Below are 17,891 nucleotides of genomic sequence, written 5' to 3' on the forward strand. Positions count from 1 at the left end.
ACTTGTGTGAGTGGACTGGAGCTCCGATGTCACATAAAATTCCTTTTTTTTTTTATGACTGATTTCAGCATCTTTTCTTCATTTTATGTGACGTCGGAGCTCCAGTCCGCTCACGCTAGTTGCCATTAACTCCATCCTAAATTGTGGAGTTGAGTTTAATCGGCTAGGTACAGTCATAGCCTCCCTACTGTATGTGATGGTTACTGATGTTCGTGTGAAGTTTTGGAGGTAGGGTGTGTGAATCTGATTTATGTGGTTTGAAATAGGGTATTTAATAATTCATCCATATAGCTGGAATCCAATTATGAAGGGCAGACTGACTGAACACATGACCTAGTTTCACAGCCTTATATCAATATGTTACACACAACAGCTTACATATTCAACATTTTACAGCATATAGTCAAGTCAACATGTGATAAACTGTAAATATTCTAACAACGACACAATTGTTTTTAAGTTAGGCAGAAATTAAATGTGATGCAGTTGTATTTTCCCTCTACAATTATGTGACATCCTTAGTTCTTATGAAAGGTCTCTAGCTGAGCTAAAGCCTAGAGGCATTAGTTTGGGGAGCCAGTGAAAGTCTTTAAGTCTCAGCCAGGAGCCTACACCGTCGCACCCAGAAGTCTACTGGATGGAAATGCATACAGTATGTTTCGGCTTTGCCCAGCCACCTGACGACAGTCACCTGATCACCTGAGGCCCCAGATGCTGGAGTCAGATAGGGAGTTCCTGAAGGTGCCCTTGTTGTGGTGCTGCAAAGTGAGAGTGACAGAGTGACTTATGTGATTTGGCTGTGCCCACCAGGTGAGCAGAGGGACTTACTCCAGACGCAGTCGGCTGAAGAGGAGTGACGGCAGCACCACCTCCACCAGCTTTATCCTCAGACAGGTGAGAGAAACTAGAAAAACAACATTACTACACAATTACAAAGCAATTACTATCGATCACTATGTAACAACGTGATATCACAATATTGTTACGAGAATAATTACAGAATTACTACACAGGAACAAAAATTGTATCAGGGGAAACCTGTTTCCACTACACTCTACATGCTTGTCCAAAACTAGGCTATACACTGTACTACAGCACAACTATCATGCCTCTATAAACCCAGCTAGTTATATTTGCTGCTAGGTTTTCAGCAATGAATGCTCTTGTAACCAACTGCCAGTTGTGTTATCCAATTAACAGTTGTCAGTTGTGTACTGTCTGTACTAGACCCCTAACAAATGTGGGTCATCCTGTGCAAAATGTATTGTCTGAATAAAACATTCTGAATGCTTAAATTATTCTGGGAGAAGAGAACAGTGAACACACTTAACAAAACAGGTGTTGCTTCAACATTGGGTTGTCACCTCTGTTGCCTGGTGAGCCAGTGGCTTTGATTTGAGTGTGATTTGGAATTCACTGTCTTCTCATTATCTCTGTATTCACTCTCTGTATTCACTACCATTCATGTATCATTTATTATGAATGAGTGAGACATATTGTTCTGGACATAGTCATAGTTGTCGCAGCACCTCTGTTCAACTGTATAACAAATGAAAGTATAACAAATGCAAAAATAGTCCTAAAATGATTATTCAGTAATACAGAGAGGACCATTTTCTGCTGGACTGTGACATCCAAAGTAATGGGTTGCCTAGGAAACTGCCCTCTGTCAATGCTATTCAGCATTACAAGGACATCTTAATGTTATTGGCTTCTGCTTCTCTCTCTCTCTGTCAGGGGGCTTGCCTATCACATGCTAGCGTGCGTGTGTGTAGGTGTGTGTGTGTGTGTTTGCACGTGCATGTAAGCTGTGCACACATTAAAGCTTAACAAATCAGCTCCAAATCAGCATGTCAGATTTGCTTATGACACTTATGACTTATGTTATGATGGCTGTTATGTCTTATGTAGCTGTTATAAAGGCTTTAAGAATGTGTACATGCATAAGGATGTGTTTAATGTACTTTATATATAGGTCACTGCAGTCATGAGGGAATTTATTGTTTGAATGGTTACTTTGCATACTGTGATATTTCAGGTCGCAGCTGCGGTCTGGATATGCAGAGTCTCAGTCTGCCTCATTCTATGTTCACTATACCCTTCTTTTAAACGATACACTATTAATCATTTGTCTTTTAATTGGATGTAGGCACAGTTTGTTCAGTTTTCACAGTTTATTCCTTTCTCAAACGGTAAATGTTCATCCAATTAGGTCCTGAAGACATGCATCTCAGGCTGTGTGACAATAATACATTTGTGCCTGATTCAAGCATATTGTTAGATGGAAAATTCAGTTTCTCACAAGTCATCTAGGTACACAAGGCGCGCGCACGCGCACGCACGCACACACACACACACACACACACACACACACACACACACACACACACACACACACACACACACACACACACACACACACACACACACACACACACACACACACACACAACTGCCTGGCTGACCTTCCTCAGTTTGTCCTCATAAGAGTATATTTCGATGGATGTAGAAACAACATCTGCCCTGAGTGTTAAGTGTATCTATCCAGTGCATCTATCCAGTGCATCTATTCAATCTACTTAAAGGTATAATATGGGATCTGGGAATCTGTTCAATCATCATTTCAATGCTGCCGTTTTGCTGGGGAAAACCCCATATTGAAGTTTTAAGGTATTAAGGTTAGAGAAGGATGAGCATATGATCATGGGCATGGCATAGTGGCAAGAGATCCAGATGCGTATCTTGGGTGATCTTACAAATTTTCCCTATTCTTATTCTGTGCTTGTCCTTCGGCAGCCAGCCTGTTCGGACCAGGGGCTGTTCTGGGTCACTCCTGTCACTGTCAGTGAGCTATGTGTTTGGATTTAATCTCTTTACAGACAAGAGTGGTGGCTGGAGAGTGTTAAAGGGATACTTCGGGATTTTGGCAAGGAGGCCCTTTATCTACTTCCCCAGAGTCAGATGAACTTGTGGATACCATTTTTATGTCTCTATGTCCAGTTCGAACAATGTTAGAGGTAGTTTCACGAGCCAATGTTAACTAGTGTTAGCACAATGACTGGAAGTCTATGGACATCTGCTAGCATGTACACTACCGGTCACTACTTTTTCTTTATTTTTTACTATTTTCTGCATTGTAGAATAATAGTGAAGACATCAAAACTATGAAATAACACATATGGAATCATTCAGTAACCAAAAAAGTTTAAACAAATAAAAAATATATTTTATATTTGAGATTCTTCAAATAGCCACCCCTTGCCTTGATGACAGCTTTGCACACTCTTGTCATTCTCTCAACCAGCTTCATGGGGTAGTCACCTGGAATGCATTTCAATTAACAGGTGTGCCTTGTTAAAAGTTCATTTGTGGAATTTCTTTCCTTCTTATTGTGTTTGAGCCAAGTTGTGTTGTGACAAGTTACCGGGGTATACAGAAGATAGCCCTATTTGGTAAATGACCAAATCCATATTATGGCAAGAACAGCTCAAATAAGTAAAGAGAAATGATTGTCCATCAATGCTTTTAGACATGAAGGTCAGTCAATATGGACAATTTCAAGAACTTAGAAAGTTTCTTCAAGTGCAGTCGCAAAAACCATCAAGTGCTATGATGAAACTGGCCCTCATGAGGACCGCCACAGGGAAAGAAGACCCAGAGTTACCTCTGCTGCAGAGGATAAGTTCATTAGAGTTACCAGCCTCAGAAATTGCAGCCCAAATAAATACTTCACAGAGTTCAAGTATCAGACACATCTCAACATCAAATCAAATCAAATGTATTTATTTAGCCCTTGTACATCAGCTATATCTCAAAGTGCTGTACAGAAACCTAGCCAGAAAAAAGCAAGCAAGCAATGCAGGTGTTGAAGCATGTTGGCTAGGAAAAACTCCCTAAAAAGCTCCAAAATCTTGGAAGAAACCTATAGAGGAACCAGGCTTTGAGTGGTGGCCAGTCCTCTTCTGGCTGTGCCGGGTGGAGATTATAACAGAACATGGCCAAGATGTTCAAATGTTCATAAATGACCAGCATGGTCAAATAATAGGTCTGGGACAGGTAGCACGTCCGATGAACAGGTCAGGATTCCATAACCACAGGCAGAACAGTTGAAACTGGAGCAGCAGCACGGCCAGGTGGACTGGGGACAGCAAGGAGTCATCATGCCAGGTAGTCCTGAGGCATGGTCCTAGGGCTCAGGTGCTCCGAAAGAGAGAAAGAAAGAGAGAAAAAGCGAATTAGAGAGAGCATACTTAAATTCACACAGGACACCGGATAAGACAGGAGAAGTACTCCAGATATAACAAGCTGACCCTAGCCCCTTGACACATAAACTACTGCAGCATAAATACTGGAGGCTGAGACAGGAGGGGCCAGGAGACACTGTGGCCCCATCCGATGATACCCGGACAGGGCCAAACAGGAAGGATATAACCCCACCCACTTTGCCAAAGCACAGCCCTCACACCACTAGAGGGATATCTTCAACCACCAACTTACCATCCTGAGACAAGGCCGAGTATAGCCCACAAAGATCTCCGCCACGGCACAACCGAAAGGGGGGGAGCCAATCCAGACAGGAAGATCACATCAGTGACTCAACCCACTCCAATGACGCACCCCTCCTAGGGACGGCATGAAAGAGCACCAGTAAGCCAGTGACTCAGCCCCTGTAATAGGGTTAGAGGCAGAGAATCCCAGTGGAAAGAGGGGAACCGGCCAGGTTCAACTGTTCAGAAGAGACTGTGTGAATCAGGCCTTCATGGTCGAATTTCTGCTAAGAAACCACTACTGAAGGACACTAATAATAAGAAGAGACTTGCTTGGGCCAATAAACATGAGCAATGGACATTATACAGGTGGAAATTTGTCCTTTGATCTGGAGTCCAAATTTGACTTTGTGAGATGCACAGTAAGTGAACGGATTATCTCTGCATGTGTGGTTCCCCCCGTGAAGGATGGGGGAGGATGTGTGATGGTGTGGGGATCCTTTGCTGGTGACACTGATTTTGCTTCATTTAGAAATCATGGCACACTTAACCAGGATGGCTACCATAGCATTCTGCAGTGATACGCCATCCCATCTGGTTTGGGCTTAGTGGAACTATCATTTGTTTTTCAGAAGGACAATGATCCAACACACCTCGAGGCTGTGTGAGGGCTATTTTACCAACGAGGGTGATAGAGTGCTGCGTCAGATGACCTGGCCTCCACAATCCCCCGGCCTCAACTAAATTGAGATGGTTTGGGATGAGTCGGAGTGCAGAGTGAAGGAAAAGCAGCCAACAAGTGCTCAGCATATGTGGGAACTCCTTCAAGGCTGTTGGAAAAGCACTCCAGGTGAAGCTGGTTGAGAGAATGTCAAGAGTGTGCAAAGCTGTCATCAAGGCAAAGGATGGCTATTGGAAGAATATATTTTGATTTGTTTAACACTTTTTTGTTTACTACATTATTCCATATGTGTTACTTCATAGTTTTGATGTCTTCACTATAGAAAAATAATAAAAAATAAAGAAAACCCTTGAATGAGTAGGTGTTCTAAAACTTTTGACCTGCAGTGAATCTGCTAACGAATGAGAGAGGTTTGAGAGTAATAAGGGAAGGATGGAGTGTGTCTGAGGTTTAAGAGAGGTTGAATGAGGAGAAAGACTCAAGCTAGAGAAAACAGTCAAAAGAGAGAGGAAATGTTGGCGGAAAGATATTTAAGGTGAAATGTTACATGGCAGCAGCGTTTATTGCGTTTTTTCCCCTCATCCCCAGATGGTATATTTAGCTTCCTGTAGACAGATGTTCAGTGTTGGGTTCATGATGGGATAGTCATAGAATTAGAATAAATAAATCAAATTCTATGGGAATAACGTGTTCCAATCTGACCTTTGACCCTGACTGTGTCTCTGGGTTCTGTCCCATGGTCAATACTAATTTTTTTGTCTCAAACCCCCCTCTTTACTGAAATACAGGAAAGTGGATGGACAGGCAGCTGTTTACAGACCAAAATAAACTGAAAAATAATCTTGCAACCTTCCAATATTTTATGAGATAATCCCATTCTATGTGGTTTTAGGATAGTAGGCTGGCAGCACTCAGAGAGCAGCTTTAGTTGATCTGAGGTGGTATTATTGAGTCATACTGAATGAACAGTAAGTACTGACTGAATGAACAGTAAGTAGTTCCACCAGCCACATCACTCTCTGAGTCTGTCTGACAACCAACCAGTTCTATGACTGTACTGTATAACTGTATTTAAAAAAAAAATGTATGTACAGTATCAGTTCTTCAGTTTTGTTTAGTAGTGACTCACAAGGTGCCCAAGCAGTGAGTCACAAAAAAAAACACTTGACCAAGTTGGGGTCAATAAAGTACTACTCGACTCTTCTCTATTCTCTGCAGCTGTAACGGCTTTCTTTATGTGAAGGAGAGTCGGACCAAAATGCGGCGTGGCTATTTAGATTCATGTTTAATAAAACAAAGGAAACACGAATCAATACAAAAACAATAAACGTAACGTGAAAACCGAAACAGCCTAAACTGGTGCAAACTAACACAAGAACAGGAACAATCACCCACAAAACCCAACACCAAACAGGCTACCTAAATATGGTTCCCAATCAGAGACAATGACTAACACCTGCCTCTGATTGAGAACCATATCAGGCCAAACACAGAAACAGACAAACTAGACATGTAACACAGAATGCCCACTCAGCTCACACCCTGACCAACCAAAACATAGAAACATACAAAGCAAACTATGGTCAGGGTGTGATAGTATCCCCCCCCCAAGGTGCGGACTCCGGCCGCAAAACCTGAACCTATTGGGGAGGGTCTGGGTGGGCATCTGTCCGCGGTGGCGGCTCTGGTGCTGGACGTGGCCCCCACTTCACCATAGTTTTAGTCCCCCACCTTGTCCGCTTCCGTGGTCTCCGAACCACGGCGACCCTACTTAATGACCTCACTGGACAGAGGTGCAGCTGCTCGGGACAGAGGTGCAGAGGGGCTCTGGCGGCTCTGGGCAGAGGGGCTCTGGCGGCTCTGGGCAGAGGGGCTCTGGCGGCTCTGGGCAGAGGGGCTCTGGCGGCTCTGGGCAGAGGGGCTCCGGCAGCGCCGGACAGGGGGGCTCCGGCAGCGCCGGACAGGGGGTTCTTCAGACTCCGGCAGCGCCGGACGGGCGGGATACTCCGGCAGCGGCACCGGACGGGCGGGAGGCTCCAGCAGCGGCGCCGGACAGGCGGGAGGCTCCGGCAGCGGCGCCGGACAGGCGGGAGGCTCCGGCAGCGGCGCTGGACAGGCGGGAGGCTCCGGCCGCGCTGGAGAGGAGGAAGGCTCCGGCAGCGCTGGAGAGACGGGAGCACCTGTACGGATGAGCCGGAGAGACAGCCTGGTGCGGGGGGCTGCCACCGGATGGCTGGTGCGTGGAGGTGGTGACGGATAGACCAGACCGTGCAGGCGCACTGGAGCTCTTGAGCACCGAGCCTGCCCAACCCTACATGGTCGCATGCTCCCGGTCGCCCTGCCAGTGCGGCGAGGTGGAATAGCCCGCACTGGGCTATGCAGGCGAACCGGGGACACCATGCGCAAGGCTGGTGCCATGTAAGCCGGCCCAAGGAGACGCACTGGGGACCAGATGCTTAGAGCCGGCTTCATGGCACTTGGCTCGATGCCCACTCTAGCCCGGCCGATACGCGGAGCTGGAATGTACCGCACCGGGCTATGCACCCACACTGGGGACACCCTGCATTTCACAGCATAACACGGTGCCTGCCCGGTCTCTCTAGGTTCCGGTAACCACAGGAAGTTGACGCAGGTCTCCTACCTGGCTTCGCCATACTTCCTGTGGGGCTGACTCTCGGGCTTCCATCCACGCCGCCGTGCTGCCTCCTCATACCAGCGCCTCTCCGCCTTCTCCGCCTCCAGCTCTTCCTTGGGGCGGCGATATTCTCCAGGCTGTACCCAGGGTCCTTTACTGTCCAACTCATCCTCCCATGTCCAATCTTCCAAATAATGCAGCCTCTCCCACTGCTGCTGCTGCTGCTTGTTGTCACGCCGCTTGGTCCTGTTGTGGTGGGTGATTCTGTAACGGCTTTCTTTATGTGAAGGAGAGTCGGACCAAAATGCAGCGTGGCTATTTAGATTCATGTTTAATAAAACAAAGGAAACACGAATCAATACAAAAACGTAACGTGAAAACCGAAACAGCCTAAACTGGTGCAAACTAACACAGGAACAGGAACAATCACCCACAAAACCCAACACCAAACAGGCTACCTAAATATGGTTCCCAATCAGAGACAATGACTAACACCTGCCTCTGATTGAGAACCATATCAGGCCAAACACAGAAACAAACAAACTAGACATGTAACATGGAATGCCCACTCAGCTCACACCCTGACCAACCAAAACATAGAAACATACAAAGCAAACTATGGTCAGGGTGTGACAGCAGCTCCTTCGCTTAATTCAATAGTGACTCACTTTGAAAACTTCTGCACGAGGATGAGATAATTCATCAATATACACTGAACAAAAATATAAACACAACATAAGTCGCTCTGGATAAGAGCGTCTGCTAAATGACTTAAATGTAAATGTAATGTAACATGTAAAGTGTTGGTCCCATGTTTCATGAGCTGAAAACAAAAATCCCAGAAATCTTCAATACGCACAAATAACAAATCTCCCACAAATTTGTTTACATCCCTGTTAGTGAGCATTTATCCTTTGCCAAGGTGCTGAGGAGTATTTTTGTCTGTCATGAAGCCCTTTTGTGGGGAAAAACAAATTCTGATTGGCTGGGCCTGGCTCTCCAGTGGGTGGGCCTATGCCCTCCCTGGCCCACCCATGTCTGCACCCCTGCCCAATCATGTGAAATCCATAGATTAGGTCCTAAATCATTAATTTAAATATACTTTTTCCTTATATGAACTGTAACTCAGTAAAATCTTTGAAATTGTTGCATGTACATTTATATTTTTGTTCAGTATAGTTCTAGGAACTGGACAGAAACTTCCAGCCGTGATTTATGCCCGGTGCTCCAAGGTTAAAGCCAAGACTGTCTGAGTTGGGACGGGAGTCTTCATATTTAGACATTTTAATTGAATGGCTTTTACATTCATTCACCTCTGAAATAAATCTCATTTTGGGATGAAAGCTAAGTAGCGAAGCTTGTCTGAATCCGCTGAATGCTGTCTGAGATTTAATTGCCTTTCTAAATCACAATAATGTGTCCAAATGGTACCCTTTTCTCTAAATAGTGCACTATATATGAAATAGGGTACCATTTGGGATGTAGACAATGCCTTTAACAAAGCCATCTGGTTAGCCTATTTTTTCAGTTATAGTAGCAGCAGCAGCTATAGTAAACTGATTATACAAGATGCTGATTTCTGGTTAATCCCTTTTATGTAGGTCGCCTGGCTGAACTCTGGAGCAGTTCATTTATGAGTCACTTCTTCATGAAGCATTGGAAACAGCTCTCCCACTTCTCACCCTTCTCCTCTCACACTACCAGTACCAGTCCTTCAACAGCAAATCCTAATGGTTAATGACCTCATTACTCAAGAACCTTTTATAAAGACGTATCTCAAAGTCAGAGGAAGAGGGTCTTATACTGGCTGACACCAGACATCAGCCAGAGTCTGCTGCTTAAGCCAGGCAAAGAGGGTCTGCCAATGTCAGGCACAGGAGGTTGTTGGCACCTTAGTTGGGGAGAACAGGTTCGTGGTAATAACTGGAGCAGAATCAGTGGAATGGTATCAAACACATCAAACACATGGTTTTCAGGTGTTTGATGCCATTCCATTTGCCCTGTTCTGTACATTATTATTATTTAATTTAACCTTTATTTAACTAGGCAAGTCAGTTAAGAACACATTCTTATTTACAATGACGGTCTACCCCGGCCAAACCCGGGCCAATTTTGCACCGCCCTATGGGACTCCCAATCACAGCCAGTTGTGATACAGCCTGGAATCGAACCAGGGTGTCTGTAGTGACACCTCTAGCACTGAGGTACAGTGCCTTAGACTGCTGCGCCACTCGGGAGCTCCAGCAGCCTCCGCTGATGTCAGAGTGTGCTGTACGTGTCTAGGAGATGAGTTTGCTGTACTCTTAGAAAATGGTGCTATCTAGAACCTAAAAGGGTTATTCAGCTTTCCCTATTAGAGAACCATGTTTGGTTCCAGTTAGAACCCTTTTTGTTTCCAGGTAGAACCCTTTTGGGTTCTATGTAGAACCCAAATGTGTTCTACCTGGAACCCAAAAAGGTTCTACCTGGAACTAAAATGTGTTCTTTAAAGGGTTATCCTATGTGGACTGCCAAAGAACCCTTTTAGGTTCTACATAGCACAATTTTTTCTAAAAGTGTCGCTAGGTCAATTTGGATCTGTGGGATGAGTCTATGGGATAAGCTTCAGTAACTAGGACAGTAACTTGTTACATCACAGTGAGTCTGCCTCTTAAGATCTATGGGATGAGTCTTTTCTCTGCTAGCTAGGACAGTAACTGTTTACAGCACAGTGGGTCTGTGTCTTAAGATCTATGGGATGAGTCTTTTCTCTGCTATCTAGGACAGTAACTTGTTACATCACAGTGAGTCTGACTCTTAAGATCTATGGGATGAGTCTTTTCTCTGCTAGCTAGGACAGTAACTTTACAGCACAGTGAGTCTGTCTCTTAAGATCTATGGGATGAGTCTTTTCTCTGCTAGCTAGGACAGTAACTGTTTACAGCACAGTGGGTATGTCTCTTAAGATCTATGGGATGAGTATTTTCTCTGCTATCTAGGACAGTAACTTGTTACATCACAGTGAGTCTGACTCTTAAGATCTATGGGATGAGTCTTTTCTCTGCTAGCTAGGACAGTAACTTTACAGCACAGTGAGTCTGTCTCTTAAGATCTATGGGATGAGTCTTTTCTCTGCTAGCTAGGACAGTAACTGTTTACAGCACAGTGGGTATGTCTCTTAAGATCTATGGGATGAGTCTTTTCTCTGCTATCTAGGACAGTAACTTGTTACATCACAGTGAGTCTGCCTCTTAAGATCTATGGGATGAGTCTTTTCTCTGCTAGCTAGGACAGTAACTGTTTACAGCACAGTGGGTCTGTGTCTTAAGATCTATGGGATGAGTCTTTTCTCTGCTATCTAGGACAGTAACTTGTTACATCACAGTGAGTCTGACTCTTAAGATCTATGGGATGAGTCTTTTCTCTGCTAGCTAGGACAGTAACTTTACAGCACAGTGAGTCTGTCTCTTAAGATCTATGGGATGAGTCTTTTCTCTGCTAACTAGGACAGTAACTGTTTACAGCACAGTGGGTATGTCTCTTAAGATCTATGGGATGAGTCTTTTCTCTGCTATCTAGGACAGTAACTTGTTACATCACAGTGAGTCTGACTCTTAAGATCTATGGGATGAGTCTTTTCTCTGCTAGCTAGGACAGTAACTTTACAGCACAGTGAGTCTGTCTCTTAAGATCTATGGGATGAGTCTTTTCTCTGCTAGCTAGGACAGTAACTGTTTACAGCACAGTGGGTATGTCTCTTAAGATCTATGGGATGAGTATTTTCTCTGCTATCTAGGACAGTAACTTGTTACATCACAGTGAGTCTGACTCTTAAGATCTATGGGATGAGTCTTTTCTCTGCTAGCTAGGACAGTAACTTTACAGCACAGTGAGTCTGTCTCTTAAGATCTATGGGATGAGTCTTTTCTCTGCTAGCTAGGACAGTAACTGTTTACAGCACAGTGGGTATGTCTCTTAAGATCTATGGGATGAGTCTTTTCTCTGCTATCTAGGACAGTAACTTGTTACATCACAGTGAGTCTGCCTCTTAAGATCTATGGGATGAGTCTTTTCTCTGCTAGCTAGGACAGTAACTGTTTACAGCACAGTGGGTCTGTGTCTTAAGATCTATGGGATGAGTCTTTTCTCTGCTATCTAGGACAGTAACTTGTTACATCACAGTGAGTCTGACTCTTAAGATCTATGGGATGAGTCTTTTCTCTGCTAGCTAGGACAGTAACTTTACAGCACAGTGAGTCTGTCTCTTAAGATCTATGGGATGAGTCTTTTCTCTGCTAACTAGGACAGTAACTGTTTACAGCACAGTGGGTATGTCTCTTAAGATCTATGGAATGAGTCTTTTCTCTGCTATCTAGGACAGTAACTTGTTACATCACAGTGAGTCTGACTCTTAAGATCTATGGGATGAGTCTTTTCTCTGCTAGCTAGGACAGTAACTTTACAGCACAGTGAGTCTGTCTCTTAAGATCTATGGGATGAGTCTTTTCTCTGCTAGCTAGGACAGTAACTGTTTACAGCACAGTGGGTATGTGTCTTAAGATCTATGGGATGAGTCTTTTCTCTGCTAGCTAGGACAGTAACTTTACAGCACAGTGAGTCTGTCTCTTAAGATCTATGGGATGAGTCTTTTCTCTGCTAGCTAGGACAGTAACTGTTTACAGCACAGTGGGTATGTCTCTTAAGATCTATGGGATGAGTCTTTTCTCTGCTAGCTAGGACAGTAACTGTTTACAGCACAGTGGGTATGTGCCTTAAGATCTATGGGATGAGTCTTTTCTCTGCTAGCTAAGACAGTAACTGTTTACAGCACAGTGGGTATGTGTCTTAAGATCTATGGGATGAGTCTTTTCTCTGCTAGGTAGGACAGTAACTGTTTACAGCACAGTGGGTATGTGCCTTAAGATCTATGGGATGAGTCTTTTCTCTGCTAGCTAGGACAGTAACTGTTTACAGCACAGTGGGTATGTGCCTTAAGATCTATGGGATGAGTCTTTTCTCTGCTAGCTAAGACAGTAACTGTTTACAGCACAGTGGGTATGTGTCTTAAGATCTATGGGATGAGTCTTTTCTCTGCTATCTAGGACAGTAACTTGTTACATCACAGTGAGTCTGACTCTTAAGATCTATGGGATGAGTCTTTTCTCTGCTAGCTAGGACAGTAACTTTACAGCACAGTGAGTCTGTCTCTTAAGATCTATGGGATGAGTCTTTTCTCTGCTAGCTAGGACAGTAACTGTTTACAGCACAGTGGGTATGTCTCTTAAGATCTATGGGATGAGTCTTTTCTCTGCTATCTAGGACAGTAACTTGTTACATCACAGTGAGTCTGACTCTTAAGATCTATGGGATGAGTCTTTTCTCTGCTAGCTAGGACAGTAACTTTACAGCACAGTGAGTCTGTCTCTTAAGATCTATGGGATGAGTCTTTTCTCTGCTAGCTAGGACAGTAACTGTTTACAGCACAGTGGGTATGTCTCTTAAGATCTATGGGATGAGTCTTTTCTCTGCTATCTAGGACAGTAACTTGTTACATCACAGTGAGTCTGCCTCTTAAGATCTATGGGATGAGTCTTTTCTCTGCTAGCTAGGACAGTAACTGTTTACAGCACAGTGGGTCTGTGTCTTAAGATCTATGGGATGAGTCTTTTCTCTGCTATCTAGGACAGTAACTTGTTACATCACAGTGAGTCTGACTCTTAAGATCTATGGGATGAGTCTTTTCTCTGCTAGCTAGGACAGTAACTTTACAGCACAGTGAGTCTGTCTCTTAAGATCTATGGGATGAGTCTTTTCTCTGCTAACTAGGACAGTAACTGTTTACAGCACAGTGGGTATGTCTCTTAAGATCTATGGGATGAGTCTTTTCTCTGCTATCTAGGACAGTAACTTGTTACATCACAGTGAGTCTGACTCTTAAGATCTATGGGATGAGTCTTTTCTCTGCTAGCTAGGACAGTAACTTTACAGCACAGTGAGTCTGTCTCTTAAGATCTATGGGATGAGTCTTTTCTCTGCTAGCTAGGACAGTAACTGTTTACAGCACAGTGGGTATGTGTCTTAAGATCTATGGGATGAGTCTTTTCTCTGCTAGCTAGGACAGTAACTTTACAGCACAGTGAGTCTGTCTCTTAAGATCTATGGGATGAGTCTTTTCTCTGCTAGCTAGGACAGTAACTGTTTACAGCACAGTGGGTATGTGTCTTAAGATCTATGGGATGAGTCTTTTCTCTGCTAGCTAGGACAGTAACTGTTTACAGCACAGTGGGTATGTGTCTTAAGATCTATGGGATGAGTCTTTTTTCTGCTAGGTAGGACAGTAACTGTTTACAGCACAGTGGGTATGTGCCTTAAGATCTATGGGATGAGTCTTTTCTCTGCTAGCTAGGACAGTAACTGTTTACAGCACAGTGGGTATGTGTCTTAAGATCTATGGGATGAGTCTTTTCTCTGCTAGCTAGGACAGTAACTGTTTACAGCACAGTGGGTATGTGTCTTAAGATCTATGGGATGAGTCTTTTTTCTGCTAGGTAGGACAGTAACTGTTTACAGCACAGTGGGTATGTGCCTTAAGCTCTATGGGATGAGTCTTTTCTCTGCTAGCTAAGACAGTAACTGTTTACAGCACAGTGGGTCTGTGTCTGTCTCTTAGGATCTGCAGTGATGCAGTTGCCAGCCGGGCTACAAAGCTGTACTGTACATAGACATCTCATTGAGTACAATGACGTCAAAAATATTTTCTGCTGGAAAACTTCCATATCTAATTTTGTACCCTAATTTTGTACCCTTATTCAGGTGAGAAGTAGATACATTGTAGTGCAGTCAACTATTTAGGCAGAGTGTCAGCTCTTGGTGCAGCTGGGTCTCTGGGGCGGCAGGGTAGCCTAGTGGTTAGAGCGTTGGACTAGTAACCGCAAGGTTGTGAGTTCAAACCCCCGAGCCGACAAGGTACAAATCTGTCGTTCTGCCCCTGAACAGGCAGTTAACCCACTGTTCCCAGGCTGTCATTGAAAAATAAGAATGTGTTCTTAACTGACTTGCCTGGTTAAAAAATAAAAAAAAAAAGGTAAAAAAATTAACTTGTAAGTCGCTCTGGATAAGAGCGTCTGCTAAGTGACTTAAATGTAAATGTCTCTCTCCCTCCCTGGAGACCTGTAGTGCACTAGTGCTCTCTGCTGCCTGATTCTAGATACTACTGAACATAGGCCATATAATTTCTCATGCTTTAAAATACTGTACATTGACTCTCATTCTAAGTCATAGGTGTTTTTAGCGATTCTTTATATTCTATCTATTCTTTTTTGTATAAATACACACATTACATGAAGCTTCCCATACTGATGGTATTAGATGAGGCCAGTCCAGTGAAGATAATGGGCTACCACTAGGTGAGAAAGCACATAGAAGGGATGAACACCCTTCCCCCTTCCCATTACTGAAGCCTCAGGGGTTTACTGTAGAGGTCAGGGGATGTGGAAAGGATGAACCCTCTTCCTCTTATCATAAAACAGGGTTGGTTAGGAGAGAGTCAAACCTGTCCTAAAAGGGGGTTGGGTATTTATTTTACCTTTATTTTAGCAGGGAGTCACCATTGAGACCAGTGTCTCTTTTTCAAGGCAGCCCTGCATATACAATTTTATAGAACAACATTCAATACAACATAAAGTCAAATACAGCATGATACAAATTGCACAAATAACATAAATATACAGTGCATTCAGAAAGTATTCAGACCTCTTGACTTTTTCCACATTTTGTTACATTACAGCCTTATTTTAAAATGGATCAAATAAAAAATGTTCCTCATCAATCTACACACAATACCCCATAATGACAAAGCAAAAACTGTTTATTTTTTATTTATGCAAATCTATTAAAAAGAAAAAACAGAAATAGCTTATTTCCATAAGTATTCAGACCCTTTGTTATGAGACTGGAAATAGAGCTCAGGTGCACCGTCCAACTGGCGACCATGTCAGCATGCATGCGCCCGGTCCGCCAGAGGAGTCGCTACAGCCCGATGGGACAAGGACATCCCGGCCGGCCAAACTCTCCCCTAACCCGAACTACACTGGGCCAATTGTGCGCCGCCTCAATTGTGTGACACAGCCCAGGGTTTGTAGTGACACCTCTAGCACTGCAATGCAGTGCCTGAGAAAGCTACGCCACTCGGGAGGCCCCCTTAAGATGTTTCTACAACTTGATTGAAGTCCACCTGTAGTAAATTCAATTGATTGGACATGATTTGGAATGGGACACACCTGTGTCCCACAGTTGACAGTGCATGTCAGAGCAAAAACCAAGCCATGAATTGTTCGTAGAGCTCCGAGACAGGATTGTGTTGAGGCACAGATCTGGGGAATAGTACCAAAAAAATGTCTGCAGCATTGAAGCTCCCCAAGAACAAAGTGGCCTCCCTCATTCTTAAATGGAAGAAGTTTGGAATCACCAAGAGTCTTCCTAGACTTGGCCGCCCGGCCAAACTGAGCAATCAGGGGAGAAGGGCCTTGGTCTAAGGCACTGCATCGCAGTGGTAGAGGCGTCACTACAGACCTGAGTTCGATCCCGGGCTGTATCACAACCGGCCGAGATCGGGAGTCCCATAAGGCGGCGCACGTTTGGCCCAGCATTGTCTGAGTTAAAGCTTAAATAAAAAATGTCATCCAGGGGTTTAAAAGTAAAGGCAGCTGCACTTTGATAAATAGTATCACCATAATCATTAACAGCTAGCAAGGTTGATTGCACAAGCTGCTTCCTGCTGACTAGAGAGAGACACGATCTGTTTGTGTAAAAAAACTCACATTAGTTTCTTAACAAGCTCATTCATATTTTTTTTAAACAAATCATTGTCAATCCAAATGCCAAGGTGTTTGTAATGCAGAGACTCTTTCGATTATAGAACCATCCAATGAGTGAAGATATAATCCATCTGAGAAAATCTTATGAGAACTTGAAAACAACATGTATTTAGTATGGCCCGTACTAAAGCACAAGTTTTAAATCAGTCAAGGTTTCCTACATAGTTGTAAAATCGGACTGTAGCCTTGTGACAGCTAGGTCAGTAGCTGGGGCAATTGCGTACATAATAGTATCATTGTAGCGATCGTTGTCCTCCTCGGATGAGGAATAGGAAGGATCAGACCAAAACTCAGTGTGGTAAGTGTCCATGTTCATTTAAATAAAAAAACTGAACACTGCAATAACCAAAAAACAACAAAGAGAGAGAGTGAATGAAACAAAACAGTTCTGTAAGGTGAAGACACACAAGACAGAAAACAACTACCCACAAACACAAGTGGGAACAGGCTACCTAAGTATGGTTCTCAATCAGAGACAATGATAGACAGCTGCCTCTGATTGGGAACCATACCAGGCCAAACACAGAAATACAAAACATAGAACCAAAACATAGAATGCCCACCCCAACTCACGCCCTAACCAAACCAAAAATAGAGACATAGAAAAGGAACTAAGGTCAGGACGTGACAGTACCCCCCCCCGAAGGTGCGGACTCCGGCCGCAAAACCTGAACCTATAGGGGATGGTCTGGGTGGGCATTTCACCGCGGTGGTGGCTCTGGTGCGGGACGTAGACACCACTCCACCTTAGTCTTGTCCCACTTATGTGGCGCCTCTGGAGTTAATTTAAATAAATAAACTGAACACTGCAATAACCAATAAATAACAAAGAGAGAGAGAGAGAGTGAACGAAACAAAACAGTTCTGTAAGGTGAAGACACAAAACAGAAAACAACTACCCACAAACACAGGTGGGAACAGGCTACCTAAGTATTGTTCTTAATCAGAGACAACGATAGACAGCTGCCTCTGATTGAGAACCATACCAGGCCAAACACAGAAATACAAAACATAGAACAAAAACATAGAATGCCCACCCCAACTCACGCCCTGACCAAACCGAAAATAGAGACATAAAAACGGAATTAAGGTCAGGACGTGACAATCATATAGATGAAATGTACAACTTTTAACAGATTGACCAATAGCATTTGTATAAATAGTGAAAAGAACAGGTTCTAGAATCAACCCCTGCGGAACACCGTTACTTCAAGAAATTCTGACATAACCAC

General features: G+C 43.8%; 1 protein-coding gene across 2 annotated transcripts in view; it reads left to right on the forward strand.

The window, feature by feature from the left end:
• Window positions 1–17,891, forward strand: part of LOC135519319 (voltage-dependent L-type calcium channel subunit beta-4-like) — a 53,551-nt gene that overhangs the window by 875 nt on the left and 34,785 nt on the right. For both annotated transcript variants that reach the window (XM_064944486.1, XM_064944487.1), the window contains exon 2: window positions 811–894. In XM_064944486.1, coding sequence (XP_064800558.1) covers window positions 811–894 — 84 coding nt within the window. The remainder of the gene's footprint in view (window positions 1–810; window positions 895–17,891) is intronic.

Source organism: Oncorhynchus masou, chromosome 29 (genome assembly GCF_036934945.1).
Source record: "Oncorhynchus masou masou isolate Uvic2021 chromosome 29, UVic_Omas_1.1, whole genome shotgun sequence".
Taxonomy (NCBI): domain Eukaryota; kingdom Metazoa; phylum Chordata; class Actinopteri; order Salmoniformes; family Salmonidae; genus Oncorhynchus; species Oncorhynchus masou.